The sequence below is a fragment of the Mytilus edulis genome, chromosome 7 (assembly GCF_963676685.1).
Source record: "Mytilus edulis chromosome 7, xbMytEdul2.2, whole genome shotgun sequence".
NCBI lineage: Eukaryota > Metazoa > Mollusca > Bivalvia > Mytilida > Mytilidae > Mytilus > Mytilus edulis.
Genome location: NC_092350.1, coordinates 22235035 through 22262946, shown reverse-complemented (window position 1 = coordinate 22262946; position 27912 = coordinate 22235035). Strand labels below are relative to the sequence as shown.

At 32.3% G+C, this 27912-nt stretch overlaps 2 protein-coding genes across 3 annotated transcripts; both read left to right on the top strand.

Annotated features, from left to right (window-relative positions):
* The first annotated feature begins 951 nt into the window (after positions 1-951).
* LOC139481084 (uncharacterized) lies at positions 952-25591 on the top strand. 2 transcript variants are annotated; one of them, XM_071264173.1, is made up of 12 exons: positions 952-1087; positions 1966-2085; positions 2910-3029; positions 4882-5001; positions 6011-6130; positions 6483-6602; positions 8029-8148; positions 14641-14760; positions 15268-15389; positions 16126-16222; positions 21778-21939; positions 25170-25591. In XM_071264173.1, exons 1-12 carry the CDS (start codon positions 979-981, stop codon positions 25385-25387), a joined length of 1548 nt encoding a protein of 515 aa, XP_071120274.1. In that variant the 5' UTR covers positions 952-978; the 3' UTR covers positions 25388-25591. The 2 variants fall into 2 exon arrangements, with proteins under 2 accessions (XP_071120274.1, XP_071120275.1); XM_071264174.1 differs by lacking the exon at positions 952-1087 and having other exon boundaries at positions 1961-2085; positions 2893-3029; positions 25170-25502.
* On the top strand, positions 8243-12942 carry LOC139481038 (uncharacterized). Its single transcript, XM_071264073.1, has 2 exons — positions 8243-10104; positions 12473-12942. The coding sequence occupies exon 1, from the start codon at positions 8487-8489 to the stop codon at positions 10089-10091; it is 1605 nt and encodes a 534-aa protein (XP_071120174.1). The 5' UTR covers positions 8243-8486; the 3' UTR covers positions 10092-10104; positions 12473-12942.
* Positions 25592-27912: the final 2321 nt, after the last annotated feature.

Sequence of the window (27912 nt, the reverse complement as noted above, 5' to 3'; positions counted from 1 at the left end):
GCTAAATAGTTTCCATTTATATACTTTAAGTTTGTTTGTGTATATTTCTTTGTTTGTAAATGATAAGGAGTGTTTAATTTGTAATGGTTTTACGCCTAATAATTTTTGCCATTTTATTAATCCAATGTTTGGAGTTATTTTCTTTTTTAAAAAATATTGATATACGGTTTTGTTATCTAGATCTGCTAAATTTATTTCTGTTTCATTCATTCTGATTATTTTTTCGTTAATATTAACACGGGTTTTAACAGATTTATTTGTTTTCAGGATATCTATCCAACATTTTGGAATAGCTTTTTTTAATATTGATAGTTCGGCTATCCAGTTGTGTTTTATTTCTAACTTACGCAGTATTGTCTTTTCGTTGATTTGACCGTTTTCGTCAATTATTTCATTTATATAGATTATATTGCTTCCGATCCAGTTGAGCATCAATAATGGTTTATTTTTTATTTTTATGTTTTTATTACCCCATATAATTTCTTTGCGTATTTCTCTAAAGTTAGTGGGTGATTTAGTTTGACCTCCACCTTTCCGTATCCAACATTTTACAATATCCAGATAAAATTCTGGTAGTTCAGTTGTTATTTTAAGTGGTTTTAAATTTTTAAGTTCTAAATTCATTTTGAAGATAAGGAAGTTTTTCCCGTATTTATCAAAAAAGAATCTCGGAATAATTGACCAGTTTTCATGTTTTGACTCCATTAGTCTTGATACCCATTTAATTTTAAGTGTGTTGAAGTAGCTGTCGATATCTATCATATTAAGTCCTCCCGTACTGTAATCTGCTATGAGAGTTGACCTTTTTAATTTATCTTGTTTACCGTTCCAGATGAAATTAAAAATTTCTTTTTCTAGGTTGTCGCTATACATTTTATTTATGACTGTCATACTTGCTAAGTATGTAAATTGTGGGATGATATCATACGTCTCTCTTATATCTCTTGTAGCATACCCACTCTATATAAACATGCGGCTATGATTTGCACTATTCATTACAGTAGGACAATGGTATCAACCTTTAGCTTGATTAGTTCTGTTTTAGCAATTGTTGTTGGATCAGTAGAATATAATTCTATAAGTAAAGGTAAATCTCTTTTATTTTATTTTATTTTTGAAATTCAGTTATTAATGTAATGTTCTGGATTTCTTATGGTAATTTAAAAACTTGTCGTAACCGTCGTTTTCACTCATACTTGTATACTACAAAACTTGCAAGGAAGAATTAATTTGACTTTTATCTCTGTTTCGGCAATACGCTTTAGAAATTGTTTAACCAAATAAATGAAAATAATAAACATTTTAACAGCTGATATAACTGGAATCATATAACATAAACTTACGACAATTGTCAACCCTTACACATGTTTGTATGGTTTTGATAAAAAGGGTAGTTTGAAATACAACTGTTTTTGTTTGACTAAGATCCCGGTGCGTAAAGTAGGCGAAATCTAAAGTACATCTAATTCTTAAGACTGTAAATTATGTAAATATTCAAGAGTCATATGTAAGATTGATATTTAAAATTTTCATATTGTTATCGATGACATAATTATAGAATAATGCACTTTTTACAAATGCTATTGTCAAATTTGATGTTTACGCATATACGAACCCTAAAGAAAATCAATACACAGACTCGCTGTTAACTAAACATTGTGTCTATAAGTGTGAATTGTTCTTTTACTCATTTAAAATGAATAATCAAAATATGAAAAATTCTATAACTATTTTTGTTTAACGCAAATTTTAATCACTACTATTTAATTTGATAGTTAGTTATTCGAATTAAAGAACAGAATGTCAGAGTAAAATTGGCTCTACTTCATTAGCTTTCAAATTAAACATTGTAAATGAAAAAATTGCCTAAATTACAATATTGATATACTGATGGAAAAACTTCTTCTAGCATTGTTTTTTTTATATCATTGTTACGATGTATCTTTATACTTATCAACATTACAGGCTACACATTTAATTCAACATGCCGGAATTCATTTGAATGCAGGGGAAAGCTTATTTGCTTAGAGGATACTTGCCGATGCAGTGTAGAACTTATCTGGAATGGAACTAACTGTATCATGCGTAAGATAAATGTTAAGATAGTTTTGCCATTATAACACAATTATTAGTAACAGTTTTACTTTGAGTAAACTAAACATTTTTTTATTTTTCGATATCAACCTTATCCATGAAAAGATTTGCCTTAAGAATGATGTAAATTATTTGAAAAAGTCAATGAGGAAGTCACAATACAACACATGACTGCATCGATATTCAACAGGCAAAATAAAAATCCAAAACACTACTGTACAGATTAAATCTCCAAATATGAACATTAATTTTATGTCACTGAGATATCGATCGACACTTATACATAATGCAGTAAATTCAATTAGACAGGTGAAAACACTGTTTTGATGGGGAATATTTTATTTTTTTGAAATGTCAGTAGTTGGAATATCCAACCCTGCCGAATTTAAACATGTTAAGATTGCATGCAGTTTCTTGATTTTGTCTTTGTTACCTTAATTTGTATCTTCTCAATCGATTGATGAGACGTGAATATTGGTAAACTATTGTTGCAAAATTGTAACTTCACTTTAAATTAAAATCAGACGGACAAATATTCTCTTATCTGTTAAATGATGACGCTTATTTCACTTGACCTATTTTACTGCACCAGAAACTCTTTTAGATGCGCACGTTAGCCTCAATGTAGATATTCTAAAAACTGTTTGAAGACCCAACGCTACGTTTCTAAGTATTTTAAACCAATAGGTATTTATATTCCTAAGGTAAAACGATTTGCCTTTAAGTCAAGTAGAAGAACAGATATTTCGAGGATTTCTTTACGTTATGAATGTAGACGCGATATATATTTTCTTATAGGTAACTGTACATTACAGGACAAATGGCCGGCATGCAGTGTACTTCTCAGATTGAATGCCAAGACGACCTACATTGTGTGGAAGGAACGTGTTCATGTCATGAAACACATTTCCTGAAGGACAAACAATGCATCATAAGTGAGTGCTGACACGTGTCATACAAAATATTAAGTGAAACTGTTGTTGACATCACTTTTATCAAGAAACTGGGGTTTTTTTTCTATTGTTTTTTATCTTTCTTTTTTACTGTCCGAAAATGAGAATTTCACTTTTTGTGCAAGCAAGAATTTGTTTAATGTGATATGATTTTAAATGTAACATTGATGAGACTTCAAACTAATAATTAAACACGACAAGAAACGAACTTTGAAGGACACAACTTGTTACATGTACTTTGGTGCTAACCCTTCAACTTTGAATCTCGACTACCTAAGTATCAAAATAAGCAAAGAACTTACAAACAGAGATTATTAACTCACTCAATCATATCAAAGGCAATTAACACACATATTCAAGTAATTGCTTCTATGAAAAATACTGTCAAAGATACATTTGGTGCACAATGTCACATCACAATCACGGTGCAACATTGTTATTCACAAGACTTGAGTTTGAAACATGCATGTATTATATATGCGAGTGCGTTGTAACTAATATGCTTAAACAATATGAAATATTTCAATTAGGGCTACAGTATGTTATCAATGTTCAAATATTGTCTCCTAATCTGTATGTATCACCCGCCAAAAAAGTCTGTCGAAATTTCACAATCGAAATAAGACGTCGTCGGTAAAATTGCATTTAAGAGGTATATTCTAGATTTTTAGATCTGAGACCGCGGAAACATGTTGGTTATAAATTAAGACACAGACATAACGGTCAATAAATTGGTGTAGGTGACCATCACAGTTATTTATTTACAGTCGATTTCAGTCGTTCTACCTTCTAAGTCTGTTGAAGCTCTTTTTGTGTCATTGGGCCTATCTCGGTTATTGAAGCTCAAAATTTTTGAATCGTACGAACGTAAAGTACCTATAAAGGTATGTTAAAAAAGGCAACAGTAGTATACCGCTATTCGAAAGTCATAAATCGATTGAGAGAAAACAAATCCGGGTTACAAACTAAAACTGGGGTAAACACATCAACTATAAGAGAAAAACAACAAAGCAACAGAAACATTGAAGTGCAACACAGAAACGACGAACTATAAGATAAAAACTGCCATTTTCCTGACTTGTAAACGCTCAACGGTGGGACAAAGGTGATATGTTATTGCTGAGGAGTGAGACGTTGACAATAGGAAAGTTAAAGGCATCACTATTGTATTGGATTATAATTAATTGGTTTACAAGCGGGGGCATTAGAATCTTACCGATGCAAGTAGTTTTGTAATTAAAAAATGCAAAGAGTTCTATATTAAAAAAGTGCAAGTTTGACTAGTTTTATTTCTGGTGTCTTTAGCACATTTGTTTCAGTTCTTAAAACACTTACGTTCTTTGACATCACCAATATCGACACATAAAATACACTGTCAAATGTATGACGCAATTAAAAGGAGTCAAGGAATCAGTTCAATCAACAAGGATAAATCTCATTCCCTTTTTCTGTAACTTTTGTATACACATTATGCTGCGATATGAAATACCTTCATCAGGAATTAATTGTCTGTTTTTGCAGCCGTTTGATCAGATTTGGATTTTAAAAAAAATGTTCAAAATCTTCATACACAATCATTTAAATTTTGTGATAACATTAAACAAATTTAATTGTGTACAATTCTACATAACTTCCCCTAATAATTTGCTCAAAGAGGAACTATATCTTCTCAATAAACTTTTCTACGTACGTAGAATCGTACATGTTGACTGCTATCTCCGCACATTTTCATTATAAATTTGAAATCGCAGGAAAAATACCAAATCGTATTGTTAAGTATGCGACTGCATCAACAAGTATAAACTCCATGTGATATATTTGTTTTTGTTCTTAGGAAAACAGTCAAACGAGCTGTGTAGTTCTTCAGAAGAATGTCTGTCTACATTAGTATGCCATCGTCAAATATGCCAGTGTATATCTTCGGATTATTGGAATGGCACAACATGTAAACTGAGTAAGATCCAGCTCTTAATTAACCTAAGAATTGTCGTAACATTCTATCCATATGTATTTCCTAAGGTTTTAACAGTGAGGTTTTAGGATTTTCTACGCAAGGGCTAAATAACTTCAGCAGTATTTGGCAAACATTTTGGAATTTTGGGACCTCCATGCTCTTCAACTTTTTTATTTCTTCATTGTCATTCAAAAAAGTGCATTCCCGCCTTTTCATTATTTAAAAGCGTTTATTATATGTGCGTAATGTGTGTAACCTTTTAGTTTTCAAATCTTTAAATTACAATAATTTTTCTGTTAAGGAGGCTCGAGGTACAAATAATCAGCAAAAATTGAAGCATTTGTTTTTTCATCACAAATTTTATTTATTACACTTTTAGTTGTTACTTTATGATATGGTACAAATGTCAACCAAAAAGATCAATTTGTTTTGGCCCAAGATGACTTTTAAAATGATTATATCATTGAAAAAGCTCCAAATTATCTCCCTTTGGTGACAAAATGTCATTGTTTTGCATAGAAATTGAAATAACTTTTTAATTCATCGGTGACCTATATTTTTTATTATTTTTTTCAAATGAACTGAACTTAAACTAAACTCTTGTTAAAATTAAGCAATTTCTGGAATTTAGTTCTTTTTTTTATTTCGGTTTTACCTTTTTGTCTCCTATTAGTTCAACAGAAAAAAGTACTTTAACAGAAATACATGCTTCTTTCTAAGGCAGATTGTGAGCTCAAATGAACGGTGAACCAATATATTTATTTAATTTTTCTTTTAAGTATAGGATAAAGTTTATTTATAGAAAAAATACTGAAATCCTTTATTTAAAAAAAAATAATATAGACCCGCGAGCCCCCTTAATCTAAACTTTGTGATGCCAGTAGTTATTCTCACTAAAATGTCGTTAAAATAGTAATCAATTACTTTCAACCTACAATGCTTTGCTATAAATGCAAGAAACTGTTATATGGATATTACAATTTTATAATAAAAATGAGAAAAATTGTAGGAAGAGAAATAAACGTTCCATGTCAAAATCGTCGTCAGTGTAAGGAAACACTTGATTGCAGAGAAAATACATGTCAGTGTCATGACATAGACTACTGGGATGGCATCTACTGTGTAAATAGTATGTATGTTATATATATATTTATATCTATTTTGAATTGTCCAATAATTTCCATCACTCAGTGGAATAATAAAGTAATGAACAGAAATTGCCGAATGTTTTAAGATAACAATTGCTTTTAAATAAATGTCAAACAAGACAGCAAAACAATGAAGAAAATCAACAATTACAAAATCATATAACAGCCTTAATGGAAGGAAAAGGTAAACAAAAGTTAAATTGACTATGCATAATTTTCAAACTTAAAAAACAAAAACAACAAGATATCTAGGAAAAATAGAAAAAAACATATTTCTAAAAGTATTCATATATGAAGCAAATTCAAAACGTAATTTAACATTAATGTTATTAGGGAAAACAGCAGGAATGCCATGCAGTTCTCAGAAGGAGTGCCAAGACGACTTCCGTTGCCTAAATGAGACTTGCAATTGTCAGATGTTAGAATATCTGGATGAAGATAAATGTTTTCAACGTATGTAATCAATTTTAAATCCAATTTGTTTTGTTATGCTTTTTGAATAGTTGATGTTCAGGCAGGCAACTTGTATATAATGAGCTGCACAACAAAATCCACTGATATGACACAGACATAAAGATAACTTTTGTCCAGAAATACTTGATATTTTAAATGGTTGAATATTGAATGATGAGTATCAGCTATCTTTGTTCTTTAACGATTGGTTGATATATCAAAAACAAAGTTGGTGCCCTTAAATATTTAATTTAAACCAAATATAAATAGATATAGCTAAAAATATGTACATATATTTTAAATTGAAGGGTTTGCATTCATTCTTTTTAAATGTACAAATAATGTAATTTAAGCTATTATGTTTCAAAATATATTAGATGTATGTTACATTACTTTTTTTTAAATTTTTAGTTCCAGTGCAACATGTCTAATTTATATGCAAAATTTCATAAACATCTTTGACATAACATATGTATTCTTTCTTGACATAACATTGGTTATGCAAAAGAAAAAAAAATCTGCTTTTATCAAAAAGGTCTTTAAGCTTACTTCATTAAGATGTTTTGCGTAACATCATATAAAAAATTGTCTGACGTAAAAAAAAAAAGTGTGCCCCTCTTCTCATCGAATTGTTTCTTTTTTCGTACAAATTAGAGCCGACAGTAGTTATGCGAGTCTAAATCTATTAAATCCATTAGGATGTAAGTTGTAAGTCATTATAACAATTTAAAAAAAACCGGCGGGATTCGCATGAACTCCAAAATGACAGAGACAGGGTGCGTCCATATATTAAGAGTCTATCAAAAGGTCACAATGAACTATAGTACACCATCAATACACATCAGATATTAAATGATTACTCTGGTATCTAAATGTCTATGATCCCAAAGTCTTTTCATTAATGGTTTAATACAAATATAAGTCGTATTGTTTAACCAATTCATTATAGTGACCGTTAAACTTTATGAAGAATTGATTTTAGTTTTTTTCTCAATACTTCATCATTCTGTTGGGGACTCTTTTGTCACGGTCGGGAAAACACAACGGTTAACGAAATTCATAGTATATACAAGCGTAAGGTAGTAATTTAGATATATAAACTTAATATAAAGATAAGACTATATGATGATATTTCCAAAAGGGCAATTTGTATTTGACAACATTATTTAATTTTGTTAACTATTTTCGTGCCTATTTTAGTCCAGTATCTTGAACTATACACTATATGAGGCATCAAAGGGAACATTGATATTCTGACCTAACATATGCATTCTACAAAGCAAAACGTATGCCCTTAGTTATCGATTATGGTTCTCCCGGACGGAACAAGACCAAATTAATCATAATTCTATACCTTGGGCTATATTTTTAAGGAAATTGATAAAATATTATTCCAAAATAAATAATTGTATTTTCTTTTTTTAAGGAAAAGATTATAGATCTCCATGCAATGCTACAGTTCAATGTAAAGACACGTTAACATGCGTTGACGAGAAATGCCAATGTGACAAGTCAAACTATTGGAAAGGGAATGTTTGTATACAAAGTAATAACATTTAATACTAGTACTACAATTTTAGATGTACAAGATTGTATGGTTTAACGTATCTGATTCTCTTGAATTTCAGTTATACAATTTTATTTCAATTATTTATACTTACCAGTCAGAAACATACTTTTGGATTATCTTTCTTTACTACGTTCATAACTCGCAAACACACAGATGATCTTGATTCAAACATTCCCTGAATCAGATCGTCCGTGTAGCCATACTTCAGTTTATCTTTCGGCGTGTACAAAACACGTTCAGTTCGCATTTGGTCAGTAAATTTTTACTGCCGCATTTATTTTGTCGTTTGACAATGAACATTTAATTGTTTAACTATGGAAGAAACGAATAGAATATCAGAAGTTGAAGAAGAAAGTGACACTGTCGGTATTAGTATTACCGGAAGTACAGGTACACGGGAAAAAATGGCCAGAACTGGTAACAAAACAAGTAAGTCAAAGAAACGCTCGTCCAAGACAGCGGACATAGAAATGAAGCTCTTCAGCTTGGAAGAAAGCTTTGATAAAAGATTTGATAAACTTTTTGGTCTGCTACAGGCAGCTAATAAAAGTGCAGATAGTTCTCATACTGGTGGGTCAGCCACGCAGGAGAACGAGGTTACGAGAATGGATAACGTCCCTGTACAGAGGGAACGTAGACCATTAATACCTCTGGAACCTAACTTGAATGAAGATTTAGGTAGTCCAAGAATTGTAAGAGATTTTGATGAACGTTCAGAAATATCTTTACAAGTAGACCGTCGAGAGAGACGAGATCTGTTGGGTCTGATTTCAGATCATGAAGAGAGTGATACTCAATCAGTGAGTAGTCATTTCCTTGACAAAAACAGTAATTCTAAGAAAACTGACAGGTTTAGTAAATACTTAAATTCAAGTGTACAGAATATATCTACTGTTGATGAAAATTCTTCAGGTAATATTAACACTATATGCAACAATGTCAATAAAGTTGATAGACTAGCTAAAATTTTTAAAGATGATTTACCAGGTGACAATAGTGATGAGTCAGTGGGTTTAATTTTAGATGATTCTCAAGTTAAGATTTTATCTTATTCTTGGAGAACTCAACATCCTGAACGTTTGTCTGCTTATAAGGATGAATATAGATCATGTTTTCCTGTGCATGAAAAATCTTTACCTGTATTACAAGTGCCAAGTTTAGATAATATGCTTGAACCTATGATTAAACGTGTGCATACAAATAAAACTGTGAAATCTTGGGACAAACAAAAACAGTTATTTTCTCAACCTGTGAAACAAATTGAGAAGCTAGCCTATTCTGGACAAGTAGCTTCCAGAATGGGAATTGTATCTATTTCTTACATGCAACAAGCTTTAGGCACTTTGTTGGGTAATTTAGAAAATGACAATGCTAGTGAAGAGAATTGTCAATTAGTTAAAGATTTATTTGCCATGTCAACCAAATCACTTGACCAAGTGGTTCGAGCTGGAGCCTTTCATCATATGATTAGAAGGAAATGTGCTGCAACAGATGCAGGTATAAATAATTTAAATGATATTCAAGCTAAGGTACTTTATTTACCGCTTTCTGATGATGGTGTTTTTGGACAAGGTCTTGAAAAACAACTTGAGAAAAGGAAAGAGCAAAGGGAACAATTGGTAGATTTGTTACCCGAATTTCACAAAAACAACAAAAGAAAGTGGGACTACGATAGTCGTGATAGTTGGTCAAATAAACAATCAAAGTTTACAGGGAACTCAACTTATAATAATTACAATAACAATTATAAGAAACCGTCTTTTAATACTAATAGACAGTCTTCTATAAATTCGTCTCATAAGTCTTTACAGAGAGGTGGCTTTGGAAATAAAGACAAGAAAGACAAAGATACCAAGACATCAAACAGTGGTACCGGTTCCTGGGGTTCTTTTCGTATCCCCAAGAAACAGTCCAGCTGACTCAGAGATACAGGTAATTTTATTTCAAAATCAAGACAAGATACCAGTAAGGGGTCGTCTCAGATTTTTTCTAGAAAATTGGAAAAAGCTTACAAACGACCAATGGGTTTTGTCTGTAATAGAAAAAGGTTACAAATTAGAGTTCATAAAGAAACCAATTTGGCAAGGAATAAAACAAACAATAGTATCTAAAAAAAATATGGAAATTTTACTTCAAGAGGTAAATATTTTAATAGAAAAAGATGCAATAGAATCGGTTCAGAAAGAACAAATTCAATCAGGTTTTTACAGCACATTTTTTCTGGTCCCCAAAAAAAATGGGAAGATGAGACCAGTCATAAATCTGAGACCACTCAATGGGTATCTTCAGAAAAAACATTTCAAGATGGATTCACTGACCAAAGTCTTGAATATAGTAAAACCAGGAGATTGGGCCATAACGCTCGACCTGAGCGATGCATATTTACATGTCCCAATATTTCCAAGTCATTGCCAATATCTAAGATTTTACCTTCAAAATCAAGCATTTCAATTCAAAGCTCTGTGCTTCGGTCCAACATCTGCCCCACGAGTCTTTACAAAAATAGTATCCGTAGTGGCAGCCTACTTGAGAACGAAAAATATAAGATTAGTAGTCTATCTGGACGATTGGTTAATAATAAATCAACAAAAAGCGCATCTATGCCTAGATCGATCAGAATGTCTCAATCTCTTGGTATCACTAGGGTTCATAGTGAACAAAGAAAAATCCAAACTAGTTCCGAGTCAGAAATTGATTTATTTAGGGGCACTGTTCGACCTGGAAAAAGGGCTAATTTTCCCAACACAGGAACGAATAGACAAGTTGAATCTAGCCATTCAAAAAATAATGAAAGAAATCCAAGTGACAGCTTTAGATTTTCTTCATCTTCTGGGGATAATGGCCTCATGTATAGAACTAATTCCGAATGCTCGTTTGTACATGAGACCAATTCAACTCCATCTTCTCTCCTTTTGGAGACCAGCATGTCAAGAGTTCAAAATATTTGTCCCAGTGACACAACATCTCAAATCTCATCTAATTTGGTGGTTAAATTCAGCGAACACGCTGAAAGACCGCTGTTTGCAACCTCAACCGACTTGTATAACCATAACTACAGATGCTTCAAAAACAGGTTATGGGGGTGTAATGGACAAGAACATTTTTCAAGGGGAATGGTCTGTTTCAGAGAGCAAGAAACACATAAATTACCTAGAATTAGAAGCAGTAGTGCTTACAATCAAACATTTTCTAAAATATCTGATAGGGAAATCTGTACTGATAAGATCAGACAACACAACAGTGGTCCAGTACATCAACAAACAAGGGGGGACCAAATCACCTCAGTTGTGTTACAAAACCTGGGAACTTTGGACTTTAGCAATTCAATCCAATATAACCCTGAAAGCAGCTCATATAATGGGAAAGAAAAACATAATTGCAGATTACCTGAGCAGGAGAAAAATTCTGCACACAGAGTGGTCACTGAACACTCAAATTGTACAGAAACTTTTTCTCTTGTGGGACCAACCTCTGATGGATTTATTTGCCTCGGCAGAGAATCGTCAGACGAAAGTGTTTTGCTCATGAATTCCACATCCTCAAGCTTTTGCTTTGGACGCCCTGACAATATCTTGGGAGAAAATGTATGCCTATGCATATCCCCCAATCTGCCTTATACCCAAGATATTGCAATATATGAGGCAGTTCCAGTGTCAGATTCTCCTGATAGCTCCTTTGTGGCCCAGGAGACACTGGTACCCGGAATTACTTTAACTATTGATAGATTACCCAATCAGTCTCCCGATACAATCAGACCTTCTCTGTCAACCGAGGTCCCAAGTGTTTCATCCGGACCCGGGGGTATTCAGTCTGACTGCTTGGCTTCTATCGACAGATCGTTCCAAGCAGAGGGCTTTTCTCAAGAAGCTAGAAATTTACTCTCAGCTTCATGGAGGAAAGGAACTCAGAAAGACTATAGTGCAAAATTCAAAAAGTACTGTAGCTGGTGTGGTACAAGGGAAATTAATCCCCTTAATGCAACTTTAAATCAGGTAGCAGATTTTTTAGCCTATCTGTTTGAAAATGGATTGCAATATAGGACTATTGCAGGATACAGATCTATGCTTACCAATGTTTTACCTCAGGTTGATAATACTGCAGTAGGTCAACATCCATATATTACAAGACTTATAAAAGGGGTTTTTAATTCTAGACCACCTACCATAAAATTATTACCAGAATGGGATTTACAGTTGGTTCTAAATCTATTACAGAAAGAACCCTTTGAACCAATTGAAAATATTGATTTGAAACATTTGTCATTTAAAACTGTTTTTCTAATCTCTATTACCACTTTCAGGAGATGTAGCGATTTGCAGTCTCTCAGAGTGAACCATTCCTGTATGAGGATACAACAAAAAGGCATTACATTTATTAGATGTGGTTTGGCAAAGCAGGATCGACAAAACCATAGAAATTCAAAAATTGTTGTTCCTGCATTCACAGACAATAAAAAGTTAGATCCTGTTACATGTTTGTTACAATATTTAGAAAGAACAAAGAAATTTAGAAGTAGTTTAGATAAAGACCAACAGGGAAAACTATTCCTTTCTACATGTGAACCACATAAGCCTGTAACGTCACAAACTATTTCTAAATGGATCGTTCAAGTTATTAAATTAGCGTACCCTGATTCTTCATTGAAAAATATCAAGGCACATTCAACTAGAGCAATTGGACCCTCTTGGGCTTTATACAAAGGTGCTTCTATTAATTCTATTTTAGAAGCAGCTGATTGGAGTTCAGAATCCACATTTGGAAAATTCTATCTGAGAGATTTCTCAGTCGATGTATTAGACAATGTGTAAATATGTTAAATTTTTCGGCGAGTTGCGTTGGAGAATTTGTTATTGGTGGAAGTATTTTAAATATGATGATTTCATGATGAACATTATTTTGTGTTGAACTATTGATGTGTTATATATAGACATTTGTACATATGGTACAATTTAGATGACAGAAATTTATACAGCATACGCCTCCAGTTCAGTAGAAGTATTGCTTTGGAATCTATCCAAAAGTATGTTTCTGACTGGTAAGTATAAATAATTGAAATAAAATTCAAAAATTTGTAATCAAGTTAAAATTTTATGAAATATTTATACTTACCAGTCAATATTCCCACCACCACCCCATGCTTTAATTTCAGTGTGTGTGTTTTGTACACGCCGATAAACTGAAGTATGGCTACACGGACGATCTGATTCAGGGAATGTTTGAATCAAGATCATCTGTGTGTTTGCGAGTTATGAACGTAGTAAAGAAAGATAATCCAAAAGTATGTTTCTGACTGGTAAGTATAAATATTTCATAAAATTTTAACTTGATTACAAATTTTTGAACTTTACTGACAACCTGCTTTCTATATGTCATAATACCGTAATTTTCGAAACTTTGTAATCCACAAGAAATTATTATTGCATGCCAAAACTGCAAAGCATTATCAAACTTCATACAATGCAACATGTTGCCTTTCATTGTTTTAATTAACAACGTTTTGAACACTCAGTCTAAAATTGAGGCAACATCAGGTTACTGGTGTTGAAAATCGCATAAATCAGTAAGAAAGACACAAAGCAAGGTAACAAAATAACAGAGGAAACGAGACCGGATACTTCTACAGGATAAGCGTATCTTGATATGCTGGCATTACCCACAATTTCGAATTAACAAACAGTCTAAAAGTCATAATCTGGAGAGAATCGGTATAATAATAGAATAGACGACTTAAACGGTATCTCACTAGTTTGTTTTAGACACCCACACATCGTATCGGTCAACTCATGTGTGATTGGTAGTCGAATAAGAAATGCCGAGTCGATTTCAGTCGTTATTTTTTTGTCATTACAATGTTGGAGCAATTTCTTAAACAAATAAAAAAAAACCAACATATTTGTGTCATTCTATTTAAAATTAAGATGGACAACGAGTGCAACATGCGGAGTACCTGAGATCACCCCCAGCATTTGGTGGGGTTCGTATTGCTTAGTCTCTAAATTTTCTATGTTGCGTTTTGGGTACTATTTATGGACTTTTTCTTTTTGAGCGATTGCTTTGTGATTTATTTTTTATCATGATTTTGAATGCCCTTCTGGGATCTTTCGCCCTTCTTCTATAGGTTAAAAGCGCAAATGTTCGGTCAATTTAACACAGGTGTATCAAAATTTAAAGCGCAAATGTCTAAAATGTTTGGAGCGCAAATGTCATATCTATTTACAGGTGAAATAGCACAAAATGTCATTTGCCCATAAATAAGAATTATATACAACAGGAAAGAAGAAACAAGTAAATATGACGACAACTTTATCAGCAAAATATACGAAAATGATCACATGAATTATAACGCTAAAGTATATTCGATACTTTCAAAGTTTATATAAGTTATAAAACAAGTTTTTAACTTTCATCTGAAAGTTTGACATACATCTTCTTGATATATTGATAGACAAATGTATATATTTTTTGTAGAGAAAAGTGTAGATGCTGCATGTATTTTATCCACAGATTGCAAAGACAACTTAAAATGTTCAAATGGTATTTGTGTATGCAATCTAGATAAGGCATACTGGGATGGAATCTCTTGCACGAGTAAGACAGTTTAATTCTTCGATCAAGTTTTGATCTTTGTTTAGCAAAGATTAATCTTAAAAAGAATAATAATAATAAGTTAAAAGTTTTACAGAAGATTAACAGCATTGTTTATGTTGCTCTTATATGTCTTTTCTTTAAAGATCAAACTGATATGAATCAAGGAGATGTGGTATGATTGCAAATGAAACAACAGAGTCCAACTAACGTAGAATTTAATATCTTTAGATTATTTGACGGTCTTCAACCATGTGGAACACCCAAACGGTATAGTTGGAGACCGTCTGGGAATCTTAATTTGGTAAATTCTACGTAAGTTGTACTCTGTTATTTGATTGACAATCCTAACCACATCTTCTATTCAAATAAAAGGTAAACACTGATCTCTTGTTGATATAGATTCTGGCAATTGTTTATTTCGTGAATGATTTGCTTTTAGAACATTCATTGAAAATCTATTGTGGGTATATTCTATCAATACTCTGTTTGTGAACAATCTACTTTAAGAACGGCCATCTGAATGTGAAGATCTAAATTATACAGTTGATGGTGTTTATCCTGTGTATCCTGGAGGAAATACAAAAAGAACTTACGTATATTGTATCATGAGGGATAACAAGAAATGGACTGTAAGTATTTCCTATTTGTTATTTATCTTATAAGTCTCTTGATCAGACTTAATAACATTAACAGTACAATTTTTTCTTTTAAAATAGACAATTTATATTTCTAAAGGGATAACTAGTATAATCAAGCTGGGTATGGAATCAGAGCTTTGTATGAGAAAAGGTAAAATCACAAAAATACTGAGCTCCGAGGAAAATTCAAAACGGAAAGTCCCTAATCATAAATGATCATAATGATAAAACACACCAAACGAAAGGACAACAACTGTCATATTTCTGACTTGGTACAGCCATTTTCAAATGTAGAAAATGTTGGATTGAACCTGGTTTTATAGCGCTATAATTCTCACTGAGAGTCGCATCAAATTCCATTATATTTACAACGATGCGCGGACAAAAAAGATATATGTCTTCATTCAAAATAATTTTGAAAATTTTGTAAAAATAAATTTTTTAATAACACATTACCGAACTACTGGCTGCATTTTCGCGGATTAACAATCCACCATCAGATAAAATGCCTGTGCTTGATGTTTACCTGAATAACTTTAAATATGGGTTTAAAAAAAAAAGGTATTTTATTCCTTCAAAATGTTATATTTTCTTAATAACAAAATTATGCATAAAAACTGAGAAAATTACTGAGCAAATTAGATTTGTTTATTAATGAATAAGGTAATATGTAGTTTTATTTTGAAAAGAAACCTCGTTTCATTCGCTACCTCTGTTTTTTTTGTAGGTTATACAGAGAAGATACGACGGTACCGTAAACTTTTACAGGGCTTTGTTTGAATACACACAAGGCTTTGGGAGAGTAGATAAGGAACATTGGTTAGGTATATAGATATAGGAAGATGTGGTGTGAGTGCCAATGAGACAACTCTCCATCCAAATAACAATTTATAAAAGTAAACCATTATAGGTCAATGTACGGCCTTCAACACGGAGCCTTGGCTCACACCGAACAATAAGCTATAAGGGTCCCAAAATTATTAGAATAAAACCATTCAAACGGGAAAACCAACCGTCTAATCTATATAAAAAACGAGAAACGAGAAACACGTATAAATTACATAAACAAACGACAACTACTGTACATCAGATTCCTGACTTAGGACAGGTCAAACATTTGAAGCGGGATTAAACGTTTTAATGGTACCAAACCTTCTCCCTGCACACATGTTTTGGTTTTTAAATAAAATTTAAGGCCGTCTTTTGATATATACCATTTTAAAGTCTATCTTTTTGTTGTAATCATATCCCTTTAGAATTTGCAAACGTGTACTTTGCAAACGGGTTCTTCTAATCAACCATGTTGTTTTTACCTCCTGGTTTATTATTATGCATAATGGCATTTAGATTTTTTTCTGTTGCAATAATCCAAAATTCCTTCTTTATCTTAGAAAATTGTATATTTATTCAAATATCTTGAAGACGGGAAAAGGGACCCTTTCTATTATTTTCGGCAGTTTTTAAGCCAAGGAAATTTTAAACATCCTCGACATTGTAACAATTTTCAAACGGATCAGACTTGCAGTATATGATATGCGCATCTTTTTTTCAACTGTAAGGCTTTTTATATACATTGAATCCTTACAATGCTGACGCTGAACACAAGTTTTCTGGACTTTGTATTTCGAAATACTGTTTAACACACCTATGCTATACTCTAATGTTATAGATAAACCCTAAAACATGACTAAGATTTGCAATTTATCAACCAATCTGTGCTAGGTTTATTAGCGAAGACTTTCAATACATATATAAAAAAAAAGCTAGAATGTATGTGACGTTAAGAGTTGGTTCGTTATTCTTTATTTGATTTTTAATATCCAACCGGCTGCTAGAAGTCGGTTCGATATTCAAATTTTCTAAGTTGATTATCATAAAAAAAAATAAACATTCGATAATATTAAAAACAAGACAGGTATAAGTTGATAGTTGATTTTTTTTTTACAGATATTGGAAATATTGTGACCAATTCAAGTTATCGTAAATATTCGTTGATCCCTTTTGTTAATATGAATATTTCTCTTTATGACCTATAGATTTTTATCAACAGAATATAAACAAGAATGATCATTTACAAGACGAAATTTCAAGAAACAAAAACAAAAATACGACCTCTCTATCAATATTAAATATATAAATAGTAACAAAAATGGAAGGCCGAAAAAAAATATTTTCAATGACTACATATTCACCTATATCAAACAACGAGGCCCAAAGGGTTTGCTAAATTTTCCTGATACCTCAATCTTCATATTATTATGCATATAATTAGTTAATATATAGATATATAAATGATATCAAAAGGACTTTTGGTACACGTTTCGTCTTCTAAGTTTATGGAGGGCTCAAAGTTAGATTGTCAACATTTGTAGTAAAAACCTACCGGGAAAATATCTGAAAAACAGAGAGACTCATCTCCCCCTGGTCTATCAATATCCATAAAATTTAGTAATCTTGTATTTATTAGCCATAGCCCAGTGTCCTTTTAACTGAATGATCGACTATTTTTAGCTTTTAAGTGACATTTTAAGCACTCCGTAGAAATCGAAGATGACATTTTTCAGGAAAATCTTTTTTAAAAAGATATCTGTTATTACATAATGTAAAAGATCATTGGATTTTATGGAAATTTTTAAGACAAGGGGCCAAAACAAAAGGGGGTGTCTTATCGTTATTTAAACGTTCTCCTGTAGGTTTTCACTTTATTTTATTAATATACAACTCTCACTTTGAGCCCGCCGTAAACATAGAAGACAAGAAGTAAGCAAAATTCGTTTTAGTGTCATCTGTTTCTTTATATTAACTTACTTTCTGCATAATATTTGATATTAAGATGGAGAGTTCGGAAAGGTCTATGCATCGTCTTGTGTCCTTTTACCTGAATTTTCGACGATATCATGGGTAAAAGTGACAATTTAAGCCCTTCGTAGATATTGAAGATGACACTATTCTGAGAAATCCTTTTGATACGATCTGTATATTTACAAAGTATTAAAGATCGTCGAATGTTATGGACATTGGAAGGTGTATCGTCGTCATTTAAGCGGTCTCCTGTAGGATGAACTATATATTTTGAAATCAAATTGGCACTTTGAGCCCTCCAAAAACGAAGAAGACGATCAGTTTATCAAAATTTTATCCAAATTCCTTTTCGTGTCATTTGTTTCTCCATATAAGCTGTATTTTGCAAAATATTATAAAGAAGATGGAGAGTTCAGGGAGGACTAGCCATCGCACTGTTCCCTTTTAACTTAATTTTTGCGAATTTTAGCAATAAATGACAATTTAAGCCCTCCTTACATATCGGAGATCACATTATTCTGGCAAATCCTGATTATATGATATGTATACATTGTTTAAACTTAGTCTTAAAGATCATTCAATGTTATGGACATTGAAAGACCCATTAGGTCTCGTCATCATTTAAACGGTCTCCTGTAGGTTTTACCTGTCTATTTTTAAAATCAAATTGGTATGTTGAGCACTTCGTTAACATATAAGACAAGAAGTTTAACTGAATTCCTTTCAGGGTCATTAGTTTCTTTATATCTTCAAATTAGAACTGAAGAACCGCTTTCAACTCTTAGAACAACTCAAATGTAACAACATGGAAGAAAGTGAAACAGTAGACGAACAATGGCAAGAAGTGGAAGATCTGTTTAAAAAGACCAGTGAAAAAAATCTAGGGTTTCAATCGCCTAAAGCACAAAGAATGGATCAAACAAGAGACTTGGACGCTGATTGACAACAGGAAAGAAAAAAGAGCTAAAGAAAAAGATCAGCACCACTCACTCTGATAGACTAAAAAATAGACTAATGGGTTAATACTCCAACTGTAATAAGGAAGTTAAGAAAGCCATCAGAAAAGATAAAAAAAAAAATTCTTCGAAGTATTGGCTCTAGAGGCTGAAAAAGTTGCGTCAGAGCAAAGAAATGGCTACCTTTATCAAATAACAAAGAAACTTTGTGGTAACAAAATAAACACCAACATGCCAGTGAAAGACAAACAGGGTAATCTAATAACATCTGAAAGAGAACAAGAGAGTAGATGGAATTAACATTTCAAAGAAGTATTAAATAGGCAAGAACCAGAAACAACAGCAAACATACCCATAGCAGAACACGACCTTGAAGTAAATATAGAATTTCCTTCAAGATCAGAGGTTATCAGAGCAGTAAAGAGCCTTGAAAACAATAAAGTAGTTATCAAAGGTACCAGGATTATAATTTAGTACGCCAGACGCGCGTTTCGTCTACATAAGACTCATCAGTGACGCTCATATCGAAATAGTTATATTAACCAAACAATTACAAAGTTGAAGACCATTGAGGATCCAAAATTCCAAAAAGTTGTGCCAAATACGGCTAAGGTAATCTAGTGCCAGGAAACGAAAAGCTATCAGCAGAACTATTTAAATCAGATCCGGCTTTAACAGCGATCATTCTTCACACACCATTCAAACAGATTTGGCAAAATATGAAGATACTTAAAAACTGGTCAGAAGGTAACATCATAAGACTGGCTAAGAAAGGCGATCTCACAAACTGCAATAACTGAAGAGGAATCATCTTATTACCAATCCCAAGTACAATTTTCACCAAAATACTAATAGACAGAATTAAAACAGCAATTGACAACAAACTCAGAAAAGAACAGGCAGGCTATAGAAAAGGAAATATGTGACTACATATTTGTGCTACGGAACATCATCAAACAGTGCACAGAATGGCAGAGACAACTGATAATTAACTTTATAGACTTTGAAAAAGCCTTTGACAGCATACACAGAGAAAGCTAATGGAACATCTTACGATGCTATGGAATACCAGCAAAAATAGTTCAACTTATCAACATGTTCATACAGAATTCAGATGCACTTTGGGAACTTCATCAGACATCAGTTTTCTAGTCAAATCTGGAGTTAGACAATAAAAGTTGTCGATTGGGTAATGAATTTGACCATCAGTAACAGTAACAACAAAGGCATTAGGTGGACTCTTTTTAACTACCTAGAAGATCTGGACTATGCAGATGATCTGGCCTTATTGTCACATCTAGAAACACACATGCAAAACGAAACCACTAAGTTAGAAAAGAATGCAAGTATGATTGGATTGATTATTAACATCAAGAAATCAGAAGTCATGCCCCTTAACACCTCGGAGCCTCCTGTAATAGATTTAAATGGGACACCCTAGATTGCAATTCATCTTTCACTTACTTTGGGCACCATATTAACATCTGAAGGAGGAGCAAACAAATACATCAGGGCCAGAATATGAAATCCAAGAACTGCATTTAAAAAAACTAAGTCACATCTGGAAGTCTAGCAACATCAGTAAGAAAACCAAAATTAGACTATATAACAGTTGTGTACTAGCAGTGCTACTATATGGGGCAGAATGCTGGAGAATGACAGAAAAAGACATCAACCAGCTCTCCAGTTTTCACAACGGTTGCCTTAGTAAGATCTTAAGGATATTCTGGCCGCGTAAGATCACCAACATAGACCTCCATGAAACAACAGGATCCCCCAACATGGAGATTTTATTGAAGCAGAAAAGATGGAGATGGATTGGCCATGTTCTGCAGAGGACTTGACCAGAGTCGCATTAAGATGGACACCTGAGGGGAAAAGACAAGAAAGAAAGGACGCCCCAAAACAACTTGGAGAAGAACAGTTGAAGCTGAAATGAAAAAAAACATGGAATCAGATGGGGTGAAATAGAAAAAGAAAGCACAGACAGAGATGAGTGGAAAGATGTAGTCCTTGCCCTATGTGCCTACGGGCATAATAAGGACTAGGTAGGTAAGTAGGTAGATGAAGATGGGGCAGGTCTAGCCATCGCCCTTTACCCTTTTTGCCTAAATTTTCGACGACTTTTAGCTGAAAAGTGACATTTTCTTTTGGCTTCCTACAATTATTTATATTTACATGTTTCAATGTTACTAGAGTGACCGTTGGGTCTTTTTTCAAGAAATTTAATGAACAAAAGAACATCTTTAAATCTATATTTCGTAAGACAAATGTGCGATTATCATCAGGGTTTTATTTGAGGACAACAAGACATTACGACAGCTCGAAGAGGTCTAATAACGATTTCCTACATATCTTTTCATTCCATTTTTGCTATGACTATCATGATTTTAATGTTATCGAAATTTTTTATTTCTATTATTTTCAAATAAGACATTTGAATATCGAACCGACTGCTAGCAGCCGGTTTGATATTGAAAATTAAATAATAAGTAACTAATAACGAACAGGCCACTAGCTTCACATCTTTAAAACATATAAATATTCACTTGAAGTTTTTTATGATTAAGCCTTGTAGACACTCTTATACTTTGAAAATGATTTTTCCTAATATTTCATAGGAAATATGAAAATTCATCGTATAACGCAAGATGGGACACATGAACTTAGTGTTCACCTAGAAGATTGGAATGGAAATCAACGACAAGCAAACTATTCACAATTTTCAATTGAGTCTGGAAATTTATATAACCTTAGAGTGTCGGGATATTCCGGTAACGCAGGTAAATATTTAAAAATTTATTATGAGATTTGATATAATTGTCAAAGAGACAACATTTGATCAGAGACCACATGACGTAGATATAACCAACCATAGTATAGGTCACCATTTAGCCTTCAGCAATGAGCAAAAAGCATTCTGTAAAAAAGGCTAAAAATGTCCAAAGAAATCTATATAACAGACAGCAACCAACGCAAAACACAAATAACAAAAATTACAAACAAAAAGACGAAAATAACATCTGACTCACATCCGATCTGAGAGCACTTAAGTTGCAGATCAAGAAAGTTAGTTCAAAGCCTAATAAATATTATTACTACTAAATTCACTTTTTTCCTAGACTAAGATATCAATCAATATTCATCAAATTGGTTTAGATTGACATGTTTAAGTGCTCAAAAACTATTAAAAAATAACAAGGATTTTATAAAACTTTTAAAGGTGGCTTATAATTATACATGTAAAAGATTTATAAAAAGAAAAATGGGGGTCAATGGGCAAATTTTTTCAAGGCTTCAAATGAATAAAACCAGAGGATTCCAAAAATCTGACAAAAATTCCAAACCATGAAAAGCGAACATCCTTAAGAAAAAAGGTTTCCATGTACGCGTTGACGCATTAGTGATATTTACCAAATCGATTATGTAGACTTTTACTGTATTTTTGTTATAGTGTGTACAGTATACTAGTAATTTGGAACCCCCGCTTCACTGGCTATCATCTCCGAAAAGTTGCGATAACAAAATCAATCTTTGAAGGTCAGTCAGTGAAGGATTTTCATTTTCATTTATGGCATGTTTCCTTTTGTCAAATTGTTTGAATTGCGACATAAATGTGTGACTGGCTTACACATTTTTGTTCTGTGTTTCAATTCATCTGACGTCGTTATTCTTGTACACTGGTGTTTGTGTAAGTGTGTTTTATGATTTAAAAAGTTGATATCTGAAATGAACTACTTCGTCGTTGTAAGTTTCAATGTTCATGATTCCTATCTTTATATCAAACTTGTATTGGACAACTTTATCCGTCTTCTTTAATAAGTTCCATAAACTTATCGTTGAGTTGGGATAATTTCTTTTGCCTCATTTTGACAAGTTCCATCGCATCTTGTTTTTCACCACTACATAGGATTTTCTGTAATGTCTATGTATTTAATTACTTTCTCACTGTTCGGCAGTTTTGATTTATGAAATAAACTACTTCTCGTAGGTTTTTTTCACTTAAGCAATATCTTGTGGGTAATTATAAAAACTCATCAGAGATATGAAACATATAATTTAAAAAGACTCATCGATTGGGCTCGAATAAAAACATCTAAACAGACCTATGTGCACCACTTATTGCGGACCTGTTTTTGTATTGTTATGAGTTACAATTTATGACAAAAATAAGCAAAGACCCATCGAAACAACATCTGATAAACAAATTTAATAATACTTTTAGGTATTTGGATGATATTTTGGCTCTCAATAATGACGACTTCAGTATGTATATTAATGAAATTTATCCTGTTGAACTTACTTTAAATAAAGCTAATACTAACAATGACCACTGCCCTTTTCTCGATCTTGATATCTATATCACTAATGGAAAGCTGAATACTAAAATTTATGATAAAAGGGATGATTTTTCATTTCCTATCGTTAATTATCCGTTTTTAGATGGTAACGTTCCCTTGTCACCATCTTACGGTGTTTATATATCTCAACTTGTACGATTCGCTCGTGTATGTAACAATGTTTTAGATTTTAACGAGAGAAATTTATGTATTACTGAAAAATTATTACACCAGGGTTTTCGATATAACAAACTAGTCAAAACATTTACTAAATTTTATCATCGGTATAAAGACATTATTCGTAAATATAGCTCAACATGCAGACTTTTAATACGTTCAGGTATTTCACATCCAATTTTTTATGGTAATATTCTTTATAAAGCACAAAGGTGTCAGTATTCACCTCAGAAACTTACAAAACCTTTGAATAGACTTATTAAGAAGGGATATAATTACGATACTGTTGTCAAGTCATTAAAGATTGCATATTTTGGCGTTAATATTGAGTCATTGATAAGGTCTTTGCATCGGAACTAAACACATTTATTCTAAAAACAGTTGTTGGCATGACACGGGTTATGTTCTTCTCATATATGTTATGATGGTATGATACTAAACCCCTAACGGGAAGGATTGTGCCTGATGTTCATATGATGAAATCATAATCTTTCAGTCAGTTTAGTTGAAGTCTGGAGCTGGCATGTCAGTTAACTGCTAGTAGTCTGTTGTTATTTATGTATTATTGTCATTTTGTTTATTTTCTTTGGTTACATCTTCTGACATCAGACTCGGATTTCTCTTGAACTGAATTTTAATGTGCGTATTGTTATGCGTTTACTTTACTACATTGGTTAGAGGTATAGGGGGAGGGTTGAGATCTCACAAACATGTTTAACCCTGCCGCATTTTTGCGCCTGTCCCAAGTCAGGAGCCTCTGGCCTTTGTTAGTCTTGTATTATTTTAATTTTAGTTTCTTGTGTACAATTTGGAAATTAGTATAGCGTTCATTATCAATGGACTAGTATATATTTGTTTAGGGGCCAGCTGAAGGACGCCTCCGGGTGCGGGAATTTCTCGCTACATTGAAGACCTGTTGGTGACCCTCTGCTGTTGTTTTTTATTTGGGCGGGTTGTTGTCTCTTTGACACATTCCCCATTTCCATTCTCAATTTTATTAATAAAGTAAAACTTAAAAAAGTGTTGTCACAAATTCAGGAAAGTTTTGCCAATTACACGTTATGTGATAAATTCATCATTTGGTAGAAAAGGATGAATTATCAAAAAAATTGACGTTCTGCTTGTTCAAATGTTTTATTTTTCTTGTTATATGAAGATACGAAACAATAACGTTACAAATCATATCAATTTTGTACTAAAAATCTGGGAATTAGGTACGTTTCTTAACGTTCAATAAACGCTGTTAATCAAACCAATAGCTATTTTTATAAAGTATTGAACAAAAAATGAAACCTTTTAAAACAAAGCTATGCGTAAGACCTTAAAATGTCATTCCACAAAAATGTAACAAATTTTTAAGTTATCTTAGAAATAAAAAAAACCAAGTGTGACAGCTGTATATGAGGTTGAGTCCTCTTGAATGCTTACATTTTATTAGAGTAATCTGTTGCCTCTATTTATATTTTTACTTTGCATATTATTTTATCATATTTTAGGAGACTCTTTGACTTATCATAATGGTCAATCTTTTTATACGAAAAATAGAGACAACAACAGTTGTGCTAAGAAGTATAGAGGGGCGTGGTGGTATGGTAACTGTTATCATTCAAATCTTAATGGGAAATACAACGGGACAGGAAGTACAGGAGTTGTTTGGAATGACCTCGGAGGCGTTTCGTTAAAGTCATCAATAATGATGATAAGAAGACGTTAGTTGATTTTAGAATATTGAAACAAGGACTAAAACAAAATACTACTTTGACGTTTACGTTTCTTATGTAAGCCTAAAACTATTACACTATTTGAAGTATTCGAAATATACAATGACTCACTAGACTGTGTTATACTTAGTAAGTGTTATTTTTATTCTTATAATTTGTTCTGCTTCAAAATTATAATAAAAGTGATATACTCCAAACATGACTTGCTTGCTATCTTACTTATTTGTATTGAATCTGCATCTATCTAATAAATGGTTTCGACTTATTCGTATTATTCTTGCTATTATCAATGTTTGCACAACACATTTACGTTCACACACTACTGGAATAGACAAATGTATTTTTAGTTCATGTCCCTATTAATAGTACAAAACAAAATATTCCTAGCTATGAATAAAGTATTTGCGTTGTAATTCCAATAACAGAGTATATGATATATGAGGATGGAATTGTTACAGATTAGCTGAATTATCTATTGTAAAGGATACTACAAATTAATGTAAGATACAGTCACAGAAATAATTATATTATAAGAACGTCTGAACCAGTGACGACTCTACAATATATATATATTTATTAACCAATTGAGTACATAATTGCCAAAAATGACTGTTTATTACAAACCCTAATAGTGCTTAATACAGACAAACTGGGCATTAATACAGGGCCCTTACAGAAAAACAGGGCCATTACAGAAAAACCAAAAATGTTCAAATTTAATATTGTTAATGTTTTATTAAATTTAATTATGTTTTGAAAATAACACAATTACAAGACTTTTTTGTATTTTATTTAATTTAGTGACCAACAACCAACATTAGAGGAACCATATATAGGCATCACTGTTCATCCTGTTTTTCAACACATAACTTCTGTCAACTTAATATCTTGGATATTTGGTATATTAAAAGCTTTATTATGGTGAAGTACAAATTATTTTTTTCAAACTAAACTGTCATCAAAAGAGTAGAGAGTACATCAAGTTGGCAGCAACACATACAATTTTGTTAAGTTGGTTAATAAATGTATTAAGAAATGGGTGTTTTTATAATGGCCCTGTTATATGTCCTCGGTCAGTAATAATGGCCTCGGATGCCTGTAATGGCCATCGGCGTTTCCTCGACCATTATTACAGACCTTGAACATATAACAGGGCCATTATAAAAACACCCATTCATTAATACTATAATATACAGAGGAGTAAGTAATCAGTATGCTGGATGGTTTTTTTTTATTGACAACATATTTGTTGAATTTGAAGAGAATTTTTCAACAATTGTCGGCATTCCTATGAGAACGAAATGTAAGCCACTTCGTGTCGACCTCTTTTCATTATACCCCACGTAACAAAGTTGCGGATGGTATTACGATGATGACCCATCCGTCTGTCAGTCCGTCAGAGGAGTTTTTGTTGTTTTTATTTTTTCTTTATTAAATGAAATAATGTGTATCTGAAAGACAGTAGTTTGGTTAATTTTTAAGTTAAGAGTGTTCTTCTTTACAATTTAGCATACCACATATCTTTCATTTTGAGTCATGTACAAGTTCATAACATTGCGTCTGGCGTAAATACAAATTTTAATCCTGGTATTTATGATGAGTTTATTTTCATAAAATATGTCTACATGATGTCATAAACATTGTGATTCTATGCTATTGTGTATTTTAGTAAATCTCTAAACAGAGAACAAAGCCAAAGTGTAAAACAAATACAAGGGACAATGAAGCAAAAGTCTTTCATATTTCGTCTGTTTATAATTATATTGAGATAATACTAAAATGGAAGAAAACAAGTATTAAAAAGCAGTATCATCCACAATAACGCATATACATTTACTTCCAGAAGATAAAGAACATTACAATTTAAGTTCATTGAAAGAAAAAGCCTTCAAACGTACTTGGTAAACATTTGTGTTCTTCAAGAAATTATGTATCGGAACAATAACAAGTACCATCTAGACAGGATAATTCTGTTCTGCATTCAAACTGATCACTACATGTCATTCCTGGTAACTTTTCTTTAATGATAGAAAAACATAAAAGTATATCGTGAAAATAACTTCAAAAACAACCCACGAAGGAAGTGGCTGAATCTAATGCAAAAGCAACCATTTATATTATAACTGCAGTTAAATATAACCATTTTAAGAACCACAATCAACTTTTTACATGCCAGTTTTATAACATTACACAGTGTACACCGAGAGATAAAGACCTAAAATTTGAAACTTTAATATTGATGATATACTATATACACATTTCATATAAATAGTTTGGTAAATGCATAACGGTTTATTTTTTACGTTTTATAACCACAGATGTCAAAATAAATGAATACCTACCACAGACTAAATTAAATGATATAGACGGATTAAAAAAATCTGTTATTGGAAATAGTCAATAGACCGAAATACAGAAGTTCTTATTTGGAGGCGATGTTATGCTGAATCTTTTAAATGCCTGATCGGATTCAAATTGTTAATTTTTCTTAGGTTGTCCTCATCACAATGAAGTAGCA

Coding starts and splice junctions, on each gene's coding strand:
- LOC139481038 (XM_071264073.1), top strand. CDS start 8,487: ATGGAAGAAACGAATAGAATATCAGAAGTTGAAGAAGAAAGTGACACT.
- LOC139481084 (XM_071264173.1), top strand. CDS start 979: ATGATTTGCACTATTCATTACAGTAGGACAATGGTATCAACCTTTAGC. Junction 2,086..2,909: donor TGGAACTAACTGTATCATGC/GTAAGATAAATG, acceptor TGTACATTACAG/GACAAATGGCCGGCATGCAG. Junction 6,603..8,028: donor TGAAGATAAATGTTTTCAAC/GTATGTAATCAA, acceptor TCTTTTTTTAAG/GAAAAGATTATAGATCTCCA.